Source organism: Electrophorus electricus, chromosome 11, assembly GCF_013358815.1.
Source record: "Electrophorus electricus isolate fEleEle1 chromosome 11, fEleEle1.pri, whole genome shotgun sequence".
In the NCBI taxonomy this organism is placed as follows: Eukaryota; Metazoa; Chordata; class Actinopteri; order Gymnotiformes; family Gymnotidae; genus Electrophorus; species Electrophorus electricus.
In genome coordinates, this window is record NC_049545.1 from 12330150 (window position 1) to 12347395 (window position 17246).

The window sequence follows — 17246 nt, forward strand, 5'->3', positions numbered from 1 at the left end:
GGCTTGGCCTTGCACTTGACATCATTGGCCAAACACAAAACTTTTCTTATCTGACCAAACCATATCCCACAGTTGAGATGGGTCACTTTAATGCTTTTGGGTAAACTCCAGATTGCATTTTTTTCTTCAGTAATGGCTTCTTTCTACCACCCTCCCACAGAGGCCACTTGTATGCAGATATCTTGCCTTCACTCCCGTCTCAGCCACTGAACTCTGGAGCTCTTTGGGTGGCTTCCCTCACAAGTCCCTTCTTGCTCAGACGCCATGTTTTTAGCGATGACCTTGTCTAGGCAGAGCCTTGATATAAAGTAGCATTTCCTCACAACGAAGGCAGCAGTGCTCACTGGGATACCCAAACACATGGAAATCATCTTGGGCCCTTTCATATCTAGAACTTATAGGACCCCCCCCCCCCCCCCCCCCCCAGGTTTCCTTCAGTCTTATCAATGGTATGTAAATCAATGAGGTCCTTTACTCAGAAAATATTCACTTATATAGCGACTCTCAGATAGAGGCTTGTTGTAAGCCAACTGTCCCCTCATTAGGGCAGCAACTTTCTTCTGTGTAAACGTGGAGTCTCCACAGCACAGGGACTGAACACTTCTGCAAACAGCATTTTCAGTTCTACATTTTTGCCACAGAATATTTCCTTACATCAAACCTTCATTTTAATCAATTTAGATCAATCCTAAACTAAATATATGACTTGGTGAAAAACACCAAAGTGTCACGTGTGGCTCAAGGTGTCACATCCAGACGACTCTGAGGATGTTTAAGGGGACTGCATATTTTTGCAAGGCACTGTATATGTGAATTACATGTCCTCCTGAACATAAATACATAACGAAAGATCATGCACACATCAAACTCTCTGACCAGCCGGGGGACTCCTGCGGTCCGTGTGTGTGACGCTCTTCTGAGCTGGCGCCAAGCCACTCAGCACCCGCGGGCTCTTCGCTGGCACATGGACGCAGCCGTAGGTGAGGCGCTGCACCTGTCCCGGTGCGGCCAGAACCGGGCCCACGCGCCCCGTCACCTGTTGCAGGACTGAGAGTCGCAACCAATCAGGCTCAGCCTCAGAACGATGCTGCCAAATAGGGACTGTGGTGAACCGAAGCTATGAGCTGCCTGGTGCATGTGCGTGCTAACGCAACCGTACCCTGAATTTGTCTTTTTAGGTCCTGGATCCGAGACTCCTGCTGCTGATTTGCATCCCTCAGGGAGGCGCTCTCCGTTTCAAACTGAACCCAGGAGGAGGTCAGGCGCTACATTAAAAAGGCAGATTCGTGCAGACACAAAGGCACACGCGTAACACAGCCACATGAACACAAACCTCCTTCAGCTTCTTCATCACCCACTCCTTGATCTTGGCCGCTTTCTCTTCTACGGTCTTGGCGTCTTGGATCCGGCTCCGTTTCTGTGGGAGTGAGGGAGTCGTGAGTCTCCGGGCGCTCTCATTTGTCAATGTCAACTTATTAATACTGACTGATTTCCCATGATTGGATTTTTCGAAAACACTGAAGAGAAAGATGAGTTGGCTTTTGCATGGTGTCCGATTGTAAAAGGTCCTGTCTGCCCCCTGGTGGCTGGTTGAGGTACTGACCTGCTCTTCAAGCTGCTGCTCCAGGGAGGTGATGAGCTCCTCTTTCTCCTGCAAGGCAGCCTGCAGGTCTTGGCAATGTCTGAAGAGTTTCAACTCTGAGTCCCCTGACTGCACATCGGTTACCTTCAGGCGCTCCTCCATCCACTGCACCTTATACACAGACACACACACATGGACCTGGGTGTACTTGTGTAACTTGCCTTTGACCCGGTGATGTAGACACCCAAACACATGCCCAGGCATCACTGCACAGATGTGCATGTTTACCTGTTGGTTAGCTTCATAGGCACGCCGGTCTGCTTCCAGAACCTGCTTCTCCAACTGCTGCACCTGCAAGGCAGCATAAAGAATACAAACACTGTGTACATGAGAGGCAGAGAGACAAAGAAAACTTTAAAAGTGTCCATAAAAGAGATGATCTTATGTTAACAGACACCATTTTCAAAAAAACTACTATTCTCCACTCATTAAAGGTCACCACTCCGGGAATGACTATGAAGGAGAATAAGGAAAAACCCGACAGCTATTTGAGCAGGTTTACAGATGGAGTTTCTTAAGTGTTAGTTCAGGAAGCCTTTCCAATACCACATTCTCACAATGGCACGAGCTTCTGTATTTTCCCCTAGTTCTTCTGTTGTTTCCCCAGCACTGCTTCAGCAGAACACCTGCATTAAGTGGCAGCCAAGGAAAGAGGGATATGAGGATGAGCCGCATGTCTGGATGATACTGGAAAACCAGATCTTGTGCTATACTGTTCTAATTTCTAACTATAACTAATTTTGGTGATTTTTTTTTCCTGCGCCAGTATAATTTGTTGTACATTTATCAATGTTTTCCTGCATTTTACTCCTTATTATGAAAACAATAATATTGAAAACATAAGTGCTGAATACTGAAAACTATAATTAAGGTTTTAAAAACATTTTTAAAAATTCTCTCTCCTGCTCCCTCACACACACACACACAAATCTGCACCACACGGATTTCCAGTTGAATTCAACAATATGCCTCTTGTATGGTACATTCCCACTCACACCCCACCCACCACTTCACACATTCCTTGGCTCAAATTTGGGGAAAGCTATCAGAGTCAAATGCTTTGGACGGCTCTTTTGAAGTCACTGAGTTGTAACGCATAACGGAAAAAGCAGGTCAAAAGAGCACAACCTGTGGTCACAGAAAACACGGAGCTTTTGTGTCTGTCCTTCGAGTGCCCAACCAGCCCCTCCCCACACGCCAATGATCACCACGTACAGTGAGCCAGTTGAGAAAAGCCTGGAAAAGCTCTTGCACACTAAACTTCATAGCTTTAGCGCTTTTACAGGCTGAAACGCTACAGTAGCCAGGTACTGTGCTGTGTATTCACTGTTGCGAGTGTTACTTTAAAAATAGATTCTGTTACAGTCTTGATTACCTACTAAAAATGTACCTGGAACATAATCCAAAGGATTAGTCTAGTACAGTAACATAATATGATTACTTTCTGTTACCTTTGGGTTACATTTTAACCTATTAACTGCCAAAGAGTTTTTAAAAACTCTTCCCCTACAATGTCAACTGGTATGGCCACCAACATGTTCATGTGCAGAGCCAGGAGATGTGTGAACAGTTGTCCATATAACCAACAATGTCTCTTCCCCACCAGTCCAGCTTTGCTGCAGAATAGCAAATCCTTATGCTCGTCACATTGGTAGCCTCTTCCAGTGTAAACATCCCAGACATGTAGAGAATGTTTTGGCATTTGTGAGAACAAAGTTCTTCATACTGAACCTGTTTTGCTCTGTTGGAATATACTGTTTGAAAGCACTGGTGATAGAAGATCGTGGACTTATCCATTTCAAAAAAAGAAAATTGTCTATGCAAGTACAGTGTTAGACACTGTGTAGTACTCAACTGAGAAGGTGACGTACCTTGAAGAAGCGGATCACAACCCGGGTTCCCCACCCGCCCAGCACTGGAACTAGACTGGAACGTTTATCTGACAACGTTGAAGGGACGACATAAAAATTCGGCGACACTGGCCATTTGAACTCAAGTTATCTGCGATTTATTGACAACTAAACACAAAAGCAAATTAATATGATCAAGATAACCTTTACTTTGTGTACGGACATATATGAAACAAATACCGTATCCACGAAAAACAAATATCTTTATTAAAACTGAAGAAATGTGTTAACGATAAACAAATCTCGTTTACACGTGAAACAAATCCCGTGATCACGATCGCGCAGTTAAGTAATGCATGAACCACACCAGAAATATTTCATAAATACAGGTTTGTTTTCAGTCACAACTTGCCATGGGATGAAGTAAAAGAACCAAGACGCAAACAGGTACATGTTTTAAACCTTTAAATAAACGCAGGCTACATTCGAGGCTGACTCATGGCAACCATTCACTCGATTAAGACCGCTAAGGGCTATCCAATGCCTCTCAAATAAGCCCTGTTTTTTGTTTTGCAGGAAAACAGTTTTGAGTGAGCATGGTCATCAACGAACCGGAGCAAGGCACACGGGCCTATACGTGAAGATATAGAAGCAGGCGGAACGGCCGTGTAATTACAGGGCACCGTGAGCCCTGCTGGGAGAAGCACAGTGGCAGCGAGCTGCAGACCACCGCGACCACAGCTAATGACAGGAATCAAAATATAGCACAACGCTCAGTCTGATAAGGCCACTAAAACTAAGTATTGCATGAACCTTCTTTACACAAATAAATCTAACGCCACAGTAGGAGGACTGAGATATTTTAGCTGTCTGTTGGCGCAGTCATAGCTGGGCACAAGCTTTAAAAGATATACCATTTGTACATTGCCCCTATTGCACACTATCTGTAGTATGTAAAATATGAATAAAGATGAAGATAATGCGACTTGAGTGCAATGCGATTTACTGATGAGAATAAGAGAAAGAATCCGCTGTAGCGATCCAAACTCTGGCTGAACCACTGAACCTGATCCCAGCACATTTTCTTTTGCAGCACAGACTTCTTCATCACTTTCAAATAATAAACGTATCTCCCCAAATAGCTGACTGGTTCAACCAAGCAAGATTGAAAACCAAACTTCGCATCCTTGCTAAATGAGAAGCTCAGCTGAATTTGCACAGCCAGTCTCCCAATGGCCCTCCTCCTCCATTGACTGCCAAAACAGGACACTGGAAGTACACTTCAGTAACGAGCATCTGCTGTGTCAGCAGGCCAGGAACTTCACCTTCCTTTAGCCCCACCCCCAGGGCCGTCATCCAATCGTTTCATGACTGCCACACACCCTGCCGCCGGAGACGTTGAAAATACACCCCCCAATCACCGCCGGCACCACCGCGCGTTCATCCGATGCATCGATTATGCGACTAAAACTGAACGCCACTTTTCCCTCTACGTCTCTCTGAAGGTCCTGTGCCCCGCCTCTCTGGGCTCCATATGGGCCCGGCTGCAGCCGGCCCCTTCATTCCTAGCATTCCAGGCGGGGTGCCGTGCGGCCTGCCCTCCCTGACGTCGGGGGCCAGCGCACAAAGCCTGCCTGTGTGCCGAGCCTGGGCGATTCTGCCGTTCCGAATTCCCCCGGCATCACCCATCCGCACGCACGACCAGTAATCCGCACGGGGGTACAAAAAACGGTGCGGTCTCGTTCGGGGGGAGTCCAGCGCGCTCTCACCCGCCGCTGCCAAAGCTGGCACGCCCCGACGGCCTACAAACGGGGGGATTTTTAAAGGCGGTGGACTTGGATTTCACAGCCCATACCGTCTTGTCGGTGTGTACTTTTCACAAAAACCGCGTAAGTGGGGAAAACGCTGGGAGAGGAACATCAGAAGGGAACGATGCTGGGATGCGTGTCCGAAGCGTGGCGTTTTCAGGACAGAACAGAGACTGCGAGCGCTGTGGGTCTTCAGAGTTGGCACCCCCGTTTTCTGTGGAGTCAACCTGGGCGTGGCCAACCCGGACGAGCGCTAACCTAGAACAGATTCCCTCTTTGAACAGTGATCTCAGTGGAGTCATGGCGTGTCTGGCTTTCCTCTGCCAAAAGCAAATACACCAGTGCTTGCCTTCTGACTGACAGTGGCTTATGATAAATGCTTGTTATTAATGTGGTGTAAGGAAAGGCAGGGCCAGATTGGTGTTAAGCATTAATGTTTAGGTCATTTTGAATGAGCTTCAGCATGTACGGATTTACTCTGAAGGAGTGCTTCTATCTCAGGGAAATAAAAACTGCATTGGTGTTCTAAAGAAACACAGCCACAGCGCTGAGATCACACACCATTCACATTCAGCCAAAAGCACAAGTGGCAAGAAACAGTATATTGAAGGTGAGAATTATGAGCCTCATCTCTCCTTCCACTCTGAAAAGTGTGGTTGTGCGTGTATTGCAAGTTGCATGTTGACTTCCTGTACAACACACTGTTTACAAACCCAGGCATTTCCTCCCTGGGGCATTTCAGTAATTACGGAAATGGTTTGTTTTCTGCTCTGCCCCTTTTTCCCCCTACTCTTTTTCATCTTCCTGTCACTTCGTCCTCTTCCTCTGCGGATCTCTGTCACTTTCTCTTCCCCGGTCCCAGAGTCCTCTCCTCCATTCCTCCGCCTCTGATAGGCCAATTTTCTCCACTGCCGTCTGGAATCATGGCGGGCCGAACGTCCATTCACGCATATCCCTAAACCCCAGTGCTAATCTTCGCCATTATAGCCCTGGATCCCAAACCAATCCAGGACCTGGCTGGGAACAAAAGCGCAGGCAGGATATTCTGCATAAGCACTTGTTTTTGTTTTGTTTAGTTTTTTCTCCTCTTTTTCTGGGCGACCTCTCCTCGGTCCCAGTGAGCACACCCAGACGTGGGGCAGCGCAGGGTGGGTAGAAGTGTGCTAGAAGGGCTAGTTGTGAACGCATACCATGAGCACTCAGGAAGCAGTGTACGCCCTCACCCACGGCCAGCACGACTAACAACAACAAGAGTTGCCAAAAAATAATAATTACTTCAGTAACGGCCTCATTTACACCTACAAAGTAAGTATCTATATTTGAAAAGAAAGACTCATTTGTTCCCACTCGTGAACTGAGTTTGGCAATAAAATGTGCCACTGTCAATAATCCAATTGGTTTTTACGTCTGATTGTAACTTGGCTGCTTGCCAGGCTGTAATGACTCTAGCTGTGAAAAACGGTTTAAAGAACTGACCGCATTTATGCCTGCGCCGAACACAGCTGTAACGGTGGTTTGGCATCGAGCATGCCCCGGCCCATTACGGGCTGGCACGAGTCAGGCATTTGAGCCTTCAGGCGCAGCCCCTTCGCTCTGGCCGCCCCGAGAGTGGACAGGCAGGTGTATGTGTGGGCCAGCTTTTAATTCTGCCTTTGTTTCGGTCATCACTGAGCAGTAATGAAAACTGAGGCAAAAAACTACAAATACAAGCATCTACAGTAATCATTGGAATAAGGGTATGAGAAGAGTATAGAAAGCTGTCTCAGCAACATGCACATTTTCAGAAGTCGCTGTGTCACATGCTGTCACATCTACCATCTGCAGTTCCGTAAACTTTGTGCTATCCCGTAATGCAGCAGTCCGGAGCCCTGTGGTCAGGCGTCTGTTTATATTAACCGCTTATATTAATCAGCTCTCCCAGTGGACCAAAAAAAGTAGGCTATGGCATCCAAATAAAAACACACACACACACACACACACACACCCGGTTGGCTGTACAACACCAAACATGGTCAATACTTCAGTAAGCAGCTGTTTGCTGCTACTAAAAAAAGCTGTGTGTTTGACTGTGTGCTTTCACCATTTGACTCATATAAATTCAAGTAGTTGTTAATGCATGAAGCTGATGGACTCCATAAACAGGACTGAAAACGAAGACAAGGGAAGCAGCCAGCAAGACACTGGAGGATGGATACAGTAAAACCACATTCCTGTCCTGTAATTAGTTTACTAAAAGATGGGGCTTGTAGTTTTTCCTTTACTCAGCATGAGGTTGAATAAAATGACGTACAAAGACCCTTGAGTAACCAGTTAATCATAGACAAGTGGGGGAGAGGCACAGAGGAGAGACCGGAAGGTCGATATGCGCCTTAAAAACGGTGCCGTGCACTGACCTTTTCGGCAGTGAGCTCCCGAATCACACTCATCTGTCCTCGGAACTTAAAGAGCAGCGCTTCCAGAGCCATGTACTTCTCCTTCCATTCCCCCGGCGAACCCTCGTCTCCCTCTGCCATGCTGTCGGACCCGGGCCCCCTCAGCCCTGCGCCAGACTGCACACACAGACACAGACCCACACGGAAGAGCATTTGGGAGTGAAAAGGAGCGCCCACGGACAGCTGTTTCCGAGAGCTGTGCCAACTTACAAGTAAAACAAGGGAAAACAGTCAAGTATGAGAGTCACAACAAATTCAGGCACTTTTATGGAAGACAGAGGAGCAGTCACGTGAAAGTGTGCTTTTCTTGGTGAAAGGGGGGTGGGGGGGGAGTGTTCCAGGGTTTGGGAAGGGCCCCAGACAAACCGACTGCCACCAAAATCAACCCGGTTGACGTGAATGGACCGTCACACTTTCCCATTGTACAGAGTTCAGTTATGAAAAACATATGTGGCATAAAAAGGTGATGCAGCTGGGAGAAAGAGTATGGCTGGGGTGATGGAGCGAGAGGGAGCGCGCGAAAGATGCACGGCATAGGACGAAGGAGTGCGAAGGAGAAAGGGGGGAGCAGACTTTCACTATAATAATAATAATAATAATAATAATTAATCTCGGCTTGAACACAGAGAGAGCTGAAACGTGTAAAACCCAATTCGACATTTTCCGTGAGGTTGTGTGGTAAAATAAGACTCAGCTTTCAGGCTCAGTTTCAATGAAAAGCACATGCTTCACTGACCTCATAAATGGTTAATGGAGTAAATATACAGTTCTGGGGATGAGGTTGAAGAGATGTGTACATCATAAAGTGCCTTTACATGTGATGGTGCATAATAAAACAACAATGAAGTCAAATCTTTCAAAAGCATCAGACGGTGAATCCGTGATATCTGAATTTTAAATGATGATTCGGCTGGGCTCTCAGCCTCATACTCGACAATACGGTGAAGACTAAATAGCTTGTATACACACCCATCTGCAGCTTTGAAACAGAGTATAACAGGCTATTCAAATTTCAAGTGTAATGTCTTATGTAAGCAGTGTGACAGTTCATGCTTAACAAACACCAGAAAGGCAGAGTGTTACAGATTACTGGCCAATATGGAAAGACAAAGGCAAGGCTTCATGATGTCCATATGACATGTGAATTATGGATTGTCATGTTATGCTATCAATAAGGAAACAACACGAGGGTCTTTTCACTCTGGGGAGAGGGAGGGAATTAGATCCACTTCCTGTCAGGTCTAGTTATGGCATTCCCACCAATACGGTTTCTGGTTGAATAGCTAGTGCTAATATCAGAAGTAAATCATATTTTTGTGTACTTTCTGTGCTAAAAACACATTGTTGGTGAGAACTGGAATGTTTTTGAAAAGGCTGCCGTAGATTCCATTCTCATTTTTTACGACAAAGAAATTTAACCTACGGTTAATAGTCATATTCAGGTAATAATATTTTAATTTTAATTTGCGAATAAAAATGAAAAACCGTTGTGTGAGTAGAGGGCACTTAATGATAAAACTAAAGTGCCAGGCCTCGCAGCAATGCTACAGAAAAGTCTGGGTTCAGAGTTCCTCCAGTTCCAGACGGAAATGTATTTACATGTCACCCAACCACAATACAATTATATACACTTATTTTAAGGCACACAATTAATATTTTAAAATAATCTTTCACCATCTTTAAATAAGGGATGCAGATCACACTTGTTAGCTACGGTATTGTATATCTCAGCAATGCGACAGTATTCTATTAATCCCCGTGTAAAATTATGTATGTTACTATTAAATCGTTAATTTTGAGCTAGATTCCTATTGTCCCACGTCCCTATCCAAAAAGGAAAATAGAGCAATACGTCGTTACAGTGAAAAAACGTCTTACCCTGAGAGAAGGCACGAATGACATAGCCACCGACTTCACTCCATAGTATTCTTCGTTTTTGTTGCTTTATTAACCCGAAAAAGTAATGAAAGCGTCAAAAGATTTTGTTCACTGAAACTTTCAGCATCTTACCGTGGCCTCGCGAGTGGGCGGGTCAAGAGGCGTGGCATTCATCACTAGACCCAATCGGACACATCGTAGGTGCGGCTATGTAGATTTTAGCGCCCGGGAGCGTCAAATTTAACTGACGCGCCTTTTGGCCAATAAACCTTTCAGGTTATTCCGTTTGACCAATAAAAGTAGTATTGGGCGGCCTTATGTGACGATTCCGGAATTTACGTGTCACACGTGTGTTATGGTGGTAAGTGTTGCAGAAATACAGCTCGCTGCTTGCTAAATTCCATTTTGACGTGTGATCGGTGTGTACAGTATATATGACTGTGTTACTTTATGCCGTATAAAGACGTTAATCAAACTCAAATGCTGAATAAAAGGAAACTGTATTAGCATTGCCTTGATGGCTCACTTTGTCCAGTTGGCAGATAGCTGACGCATGTAGCTAGTCAGCTAACATCTAGTAGCTAGAGAAGCTTGTAGTATTTGGCCAGCTCTCAGCGCCTCCTTGCATGCTTTATTGTCTTATGTCAACTTGCTACATTTCTCTCGCCGCCTTGCCTGCCGTTATGATGTAGAGCTGGTCATGGTGGTGAAGAAGAAAGCTCCGACAGTGGACGTCTTGGCTTTGGACAGCGCCAGGCTGGAGAGCCTGGTAGGTGAGTAAGCGGCGGCTTGGGGTAGACTGGTTGCCAGCTTGCACTACCTTCTCACGTTGTGCCCGCTCCTGTCTTGCTTAGCCTCCCTTTCTGTCGATGGAGATGACTCATCCAGGCATCTTGCCCAGATGCTGAAGGACTGTTTGGCTTCCACTGATCCGGTTCAGCAGATCCAGTGGATATCTAAGGTGTGTGATGGCAGCAATAGGCTGAAGGTGATTGGTTAAAGTGCCTTGTAACTATAGGCTGAGAGTGAAAGCTTGAAATTGAAATTTGAAAACGGATCGTCATTCCTAAATTCCCAATTTACTTGATTCAAAGTTGTAAATCCAAATATAGAATTTTTTTTTAACATTCCAGTCTTTGAAGTTACCTGTATAAAAAAGTAAGGAATGTAAAACAGAAGCACTATGCAACTATATTATTCTGTCCAGCAAAACTCTAAGATTGGCAAGAACAAATGTCACCCCTGCACATTTTTTTTTTCATGGCATCATTTATCCAGCATCACCAGTCATCTAGATGTCTATGATTCAGTCTGTGTGCAGCTGCTCTCGCAGTCTGCTCAGATCGCATGCAGCTTTGCAGCTAAGCTTTGCATGCTCATGCCTCTATAAGCTGCAGCCACTTCTCCGTGAAGTGGTTTTGTTTATTAATCAAGACCCCAGACAAATTGTTCACCAGGACACCACTTTATTCAGACTTTATTCAGGCTTATGAATGGAATAAATTTGGGCCTGATCAAGGAAGTTACCCAAACTACTGGAACGAGCGTAAATGTTTGTTCTGCAGTTTTGATGCTTGAAAATACTTCGCGAGAGTTGGGAACATGAGAAATAGGGCAATCGAGCATCTCCTGATTATCGTACCATGTTAGTACCATGTTATTTATTTATATATATATATATATGTGAAAAAGGGGGCTGTGTTTGTTAATGAGAGGGTCCGTGCATGGATGCAGGCTGGATCCATGCTGGAGCATTTGAGAGAGGATGAGTGTTCAGCGGGTCCCCTACTTCTGGCCTGCCTGGACTCTTTGGCCGTCATATACACCACACTGCAGCCAAAGAACCCGCTGAAGAGGGCCGTCGCCAAGTAGGTGTTCCTTGCTTTCGTTGTCCTACCCAGTCACGCTCCCCCCTGCGCGCGCAGCTACACCACATCAGTTCTCTCTCGTTGTCTTCCGCGTCCACAGGGCCCTGGGGAACGTTCCGGAGTGGCTGCAGGAGAAGGCCGTGTGCTGTCTGTCTGTGTGCCTGTCTTCGTCCCTGTCCTCTCAGGGTCCGGAGCATTACCCCCATCTCACCGACTGCGTCACTTCCTGCCTGGACGCTTTCCCCGCTGGTATGCCGAAGTCCATTTCCCGACCGCATTAACAGAAGTGATGTGTTTGATCCCAAACGTGCGATTCTCTGTGTTACAGGAGAGAAGTGTATTCATCGCTTGCTAACAGAAGGTTAGTGCTTCCTTACAGTGTGCTGGTTGAATAAACCTCTCATGATCTTCCTTTTTAACTTGTTCCTAAACATTATGTAGGCTTTTATTATTTGGCCTTGGTCATGATTCTCTTGTTTTCTATGTAGTCCTCCACTTTTTCCAAAAGGCTGTGAGGGAATATTTAGAACTCAACAGGTAAACGTGTGACCACGGCTTCAGCGCTGATATTCTGATATTTAATATGCTGCATTCAAGTGACTGGATTAATGATTCATGTAGATGTGAATGCAGCCCGCTTCTTTGCTTGGCCTCCTGCGCGTAGGGCTCTGGTCGGCCGGCACGTAGCCCAGGCCCAGCTTATGCAGTCCTGTCTGGCTGTGGTGAAAGCCTCAATGCTGGTGGTTCAGAGATCTCAGGAGCTGATCGGCGCCGCCCTGCTGGGGACGGCAAGCGCCGGCGCCATACAGCAGGCGTTCAGTGGACTTCTGCGCTGCTACACTCGCATCCTGACTGATGGTAGGTCAGGAGCCCTAGTCGAACGTCACAGAACTGAAAGCAGGGTAACGATAGTCTGAGATGAGGAAAGCACATCTCTGTGAACCTAGAGAGAGTAGCGGAGTCCTAGGGGACCTCAAACTCATTTATCACTTTCCCTTTCAAAATCCCTTTTGCTCTCTCTCCCTTTTTCTCCATCTGTCCAGAGGAGTTTGTCCAGGCAGTGCAGAGCACAGCTGGCATGGCTGTTATATTGCTAATTAGGTCTGTCATGGGAACGGGAGACGACATGGCTGTCGTAGTGAGTAATGTTTTTTCCTCCATGCGTTTGCCAGCCCCCGTACCCGCGGTTACAAGCCACCAAGTGCAGTAATATACATTTTTCAACAAATAAAAAACAGGGTCAGAACTGCCTTTGGTACTTTGTGTAATGCTGCTGGTTCCTATGCATTCTAGGTGGCAGGTCTGTTGCAGTGCTCGGGGCCAGAAGGCAACAGTGCCCCCAAGTGGCTAAACGAGAGCTGCGCAGGCCTGTACGTGAGCAGCCGGCCAGCAGCAGTTGCTCTTTATCTGAGCCATGGGGCTCTGGCCATGCTTAGCTGGAGAGGGGGACCACTGGGCCCCCAGGCTGAGAAACTGCTGCTCCTCATACCTGATGTGGTCCTGTCTCTGGATGCAAGGTGATTCACACTCAAGTATATACGACGGGGGCATTCAGTGCAGGCCAAAGATTTGGTGGGAGCAACGACTGTACAAATGGACATGAAAACATTTATTTACGTTACTGTAAAGCCTTTCGCTTATTGATTCTTAAAGCTGCGGTAATTGATATTCAGGGTTTATCACTAAATTCTGTCATGGAATGAAAAAGTTCATCTTCTTCCTTTAAATCTAACAGATTTCATCTGTATGTTTTCTAAAGCCACTCTATTAGTCTGCCTTTCTGTGTGCTGCCCATCGACATATGCAGTGATTGACAGGGAGTGAGGACCGCCTCCTTGCAGAGGAGACTCCTAATTGGTTAATACAGCCAGACTGTGTTGAAATTTTGATTGTCCTGCTCTTTGTAATCAGCAGACACAAAGTCTTGTCTTTTCTCAAAGCTTCTCTTTTAATGAGGCCTACTGGAATGTTCAAGTTTGGTTTATTTGTCACATACATAGTCATACACAGTACAACATGCAGTGAAATGGTTGTTAATGTAGCCACAGGAGTCATATTTGTTTAAGTATTATCTAAAATAATATTTTTTTTTCTTTAGTATCATTTAAAAAAGGATCAGCTTTAATTAGTTTTTGCCTAAATTGTAGTTATGATAACTAGCTTTTTGTGTGATGCATCTGAGAGATTCTGTTTTGAAGTTTCAGTGGGTGTATTGCTGCTATGGCGTTTCAGTGCTAATACATTGAACAGTGTTTGACATGATGGTGCTTGACCGTGTTTTCTGTCCAGCTTCAGTAGCTATTTCAGGAATGCCGCTTTTCTCTTGTGCCACAGCGTGACGGAGTCCAGCATGGCTATAGCGGTGGCCCGGATCCTCGCCCTGTGGGCCAGTGCCGCCCTGGACTGCCTCCAGACAGATCGCCCTGCACCCGTACTGCGCACCTCGCTCCGTGGGGACTGCCCGATCCCCGCCCGCCTTATGCACCACGTATACGCCCACTGGGAGCACCCGCTGGACGGTGTCCGCCACCAGACGCGCGCCCTGTTCCGTGACCTCCTCTTGCTGCACCAGCGGTGCGCAGACGCCCACCAGGGCGACCCCGCGGGCGACCCGTACATCACCCAACTCACCCGGAGCATGCTGGCGCTGGAATGGCACGTGAAGGGCAAGTATGGCTCGCTGGCATGCCTGGCCGAGCATGTCGGGGCCGAGTACCTTCTCCAGCTCGACGCCGGCCTACCGCCCAGGCTGCTAGGCCTCATGGGGGATCAGAGCTTGGCGCCGTATGCGGGCGAACTCCTGGAGAGGCTCTTTGTCAGCCACAAGGCACAGCTGAACGCCCGGCGCGGGGGCGGGCACACGGCCGCAGGGATGGACGACTGGCACAGGACCTGGGTGACGCCACTCCTGGAGGTCCTGTGCACAGCCAGGCCAGATCAGACCACGTACATCCTGGACTACTTCCTACCCAAGCTGCTGCGCTGTAGCCCCGCTAGTTTGGGCTATATGGTCCAGGCCCTGCAGAAGATGCCGTCCAGCTCAAAGGGTGAGCGGAGTTTTTCACGGAGCGATCAGCTATGAGCCCACCTGCTCTTTAGCCAATCGGAGTTGTCCCTGCTTGTCTTGTTCTGGCTTTTTGGCATGTGACTGTGTGGTTCTAGGATCTGCAGGTGGCAGAGGAGCACTGGGTGCCTTGATGACCTGTCTGCGCGCTGCCAGGGCTCAGGGAGTCCTCCGGCCTGCGGACGAGCGGCTCTGGAGCGGCCTGGTGCCCCTCCCTCTGCTGCGCCAAGCTCTGGTGCACAGGCACGACCAGGTGAGGCAAAGCCAGCGTGCGCGCCCTACGCTATGGCGCTCTCACCTCCTGGCCTAGGGGTTGGCAAGGGGGAACCGCGCCTGTTTCCACTGCATCCAGCAGGACGGGCTCTGCTAGTTATCAAACTGAGATGGATTATAGTGTGTAGAGGCGGGGACACGTTAAGACTGCGATGGACGGTGAGCCCTCAGCACTGAAACGCAGATTATGAACATTGAAAAGTTACCTTACTTTAGAATCTGTTTCGAGTCTCATTTAATCTGTAGGATCTGCGACTGTTTTTGTAGTGAAAGGACTGTGTGTTTGTGTTTTTTGGGGGTTAGGTGCGCATGGATGCTCTGGGTCTGGTGTGCGAGAGCCATCGCAGCACAGAGACGCTCTCTGCCGAGGAGATGGAGCTGATCGGCCACTTCCTGCCCAGCGGCCTGAACAGCCAGTCACCCGGAGTGAGACAGCAGAGCGTCAGCCTGCTGAAGAAGGTCCGAAACGCATGGCGTTCCCGCGGCGACCTCGCTCGGTACCGTCTCCTCTCCGAACGCTCACCGCGCTGTCTGCTGCGCTCTCTGTCTTCCCAGCTGCTGTGCAGGGTGAGGGATAGTGCCCAGTCGCTGCGCAGGAGACTGGCCCAGGAGAGAGATCAGCACCAGAGAGAGAGAGACCAGCACATCCTTCACAAGTACCAGGTGCAGGCTTGTTCTTTCACAGCCTTTCTATCTGATGGTTGGTTGGTTTGTTTTTTGCCACACTAGAAAAGGCTTTTTTGCCCTGAACCTGATGGACTAGACACATTTTGTTATGAGTGTGCATCTACTGTGTTGGTTCACAAACTCCCCCACCTGCACATGTAGCTGACCTCCTTCTGCAGATACACGATGTCATTAACCATAAGGGCGCGTGTCCTGACCTGAAATATTACTGTAGTAAGGCGAGGGTGTCTCATGGAGCGGGCGCTGTATAAACGATGGCTGTATTTTATCTCCACCATGTCCCTTACTTGTGTAAAACGCCCATTCTGCGCTTGGCTGTCTGAGAGGTTATGTAATGTCAGGTAACAAGCGATGAGTGCAGAAGACTACCTGGGAATAAGCATATTTCCTTCATCCATTTACACGCAGTTGCAGAGACCAGAGCCATTGTGTGGCTTTGAAAGAGTTTGGCGATATTCTGTATTATATGAAGGGATGAAAATGCTTATTGGGGCATGGATGGGCTTGTAGTTGTGTACTTTGTTTCTACCGTTTAGGTTTTTTGTTTGTTTTGCTCAGAACTCGCAAACATGAGCTGCTATTTGCAAGCCAACAGGCAGGTTTATTAACTAGTTTTATCTGAAAGGGAAGATGAGCTCACATTGTGGGGGAGGGGTTTTATCTGCGAGCGTCTGCGGGGAAGAGGACGGTCCGCATTCTTGTGTGGGGAGTTCTGGATGCACGACTTCCCTGTGATTTAATTCAACCATCCGTCAGTCGAGCGCATGCTTCAAATATTTAATCATCCCGGCCTCTCGAGCCATCAGTTATATGGGGATTAAAAGCTGTATACTGGCTTGTCAAGTACACTCTGATTGTAAGAATGTTTTCACAATAATTCACCTTGGGAGGCATGGGAGAACATGTATCCTGGTTATATTTCTGTGTGTGTGTCCTCAGGAGTTCCTGCGCCGGTTCTGTGAGAGGCTGTTCCAGATGCTGCAGCCTGGAGCCTCTTTCTCCAGGTGTCTGGTGACGCTGCAGGTTCTGGGGCTGGTGGCTGATCACTTCACCTTCAGCGCGGGTACCACGTGCACCGCTCCAACCAGCCTGTCCACATGTACCGCCCCTCTTTTACACCAGCAGGCCATGAAACGTCGTTTTCTGCAAGCGCACCGAGAGTTTTTAAACAGTCTCCTCTTCCACTTTGTTCTGGCTGCATGGATTTTGGGGTTTCAGTGTTGAAAACGAGGCGTGCAATTCGTTGAAGAACCAATCAATAACCAAATTTTGCAATCGGCATTGATGCTTTGCCTGTTTGCATTTATAGCCTGTGTTTTCAGTTCGCCCCATTCACTATATTCCTACAGCGTATACTGCAGAATCGAAGATTCAGTGTGATCAGTTTTGTAGGATATTTAATGTCTGAAGTCAGTTTAGTGTAACACCAGTGGTTTGCACGAGTCCATTTATCTGATGTTGGCTAGCATGGCCCATTACCGTTAGAACATTGTGAAATTGTTACCTGCATAACACAGATAGCCTAGTATAAACATCATTGCCATCAGACACAGTTAATGAAAGGCGGCGTGATTGAGGATTGTAGATTTTGGCTGGTGTGTTGCACGCAGGAATTTGACCTCTGCGTTTAACCTATCCGTGAGCAGAGAAGCCCGCCTGAGGAGTGTTAGGGGGTTAGGGGCCTTGAGTAAGGGCACTTCAGCCATGTGCAGGATGATCTGGCGAGCGACCCGCCTGCGATTAT

General features: G+C 47.5%; 2 protein-coding genes across 4 annotated transcripts in view; one reads left to right on the plus strand and one right to left on the minus strand.

Moving 5' to 3' along the window:
- plekhh2 (pleckstrin homology domain containing, family H (with MyTH4 domain) member 2) overlaps window positions 1-9726 on the minus strand; it is a 28796-nt gene extending 19070 nt beyond the window's left edge. For both annotated transcript variants that reach the window (XM_027002576.2, XM_027002575.2), the window contains exons 1-7: window positions 9611-9726; window positions 7694-7849; window positions 1871-1933; window positions 1604-1753; window positions 1334-1417; window positions 1160-1241; window positions 877-1047 (exon numbers count right to left, since the gene is read on the minus strand). In XM_027002576.2, the coding sequence (XP_026858377.2) occupies window positions 877-1047; window positions 1160-1241; window positions 1334-1417; window positions 1604-1753; window positions 1871-1933; window positions 7694-7849; window positions 9611-9634 (730 nt within the window). In that variant the 5' untranslated portion in view covers window positions 9635-9726. The remainder of the gene's footprint in view (window positions 1-876; window positions 1048-1159; window positions 1242-1333; window positions 1418-1603; window positions 1754-1870; window positions 1934-7693; window positions 7850-9610) is intronic.
- A 260-nt stretch (window positions 9727-9986) lies between these two features.
- The window catches only part of thada (THADA armadillo repeat containing), a 49778-nt gene continuing 42518 nt past the window's right edge, over window positions 9987-17246 (plus strand). For both annotated transcript variants that reach the window (XM_035531387.1, XM_035531388.1), the window contains exons 1-14: window positions 9987-10383; window positions 10465-10571; window positions 11345-11478; window positions 11579-11727; window positions 11807-11839; window positions 11967-12015; window positions 12143-12336; window positions 12522-12616; window positions 12772-12995; window positions 13813-14525; window positions 14641-14795; window positions 15119-15274; window positions 15371-15478; window positions 16442-16565. In XM_035531387.1, coding sequence (XP_035387280.1) covers window positions 10311-10383; window positions 10465-10571; window positions 11345-11478; window positions 11579-11727; window positions 11807-11839; window positions 11967-12015; window positions 12143-12336; window positions 12522-12616; window positions 12772-12995; window positions 13813-14525; window positions 14641-14795; window positions 15119-15274; window positions 15371-15478; window positions 16442-16565 — 2314 coding nt within the window. In that variant the 5' untranslated portion in view covers window positions 9987-10310. The remainder of the gene's footprint in view (window positions 10384-10464; window positions 10572-11344; window positions 11479-11578; window positions 11728-11806; window positions 11840-11966; window positions 12016-12142; window positions 12337-12521; window positions 12617-12771; window positions 12996-13812; window positions 14526-14640; window positions 14796-15118; window positions 15275-15370; window positions 15479-16441; window positions 16566-17246) is intronic.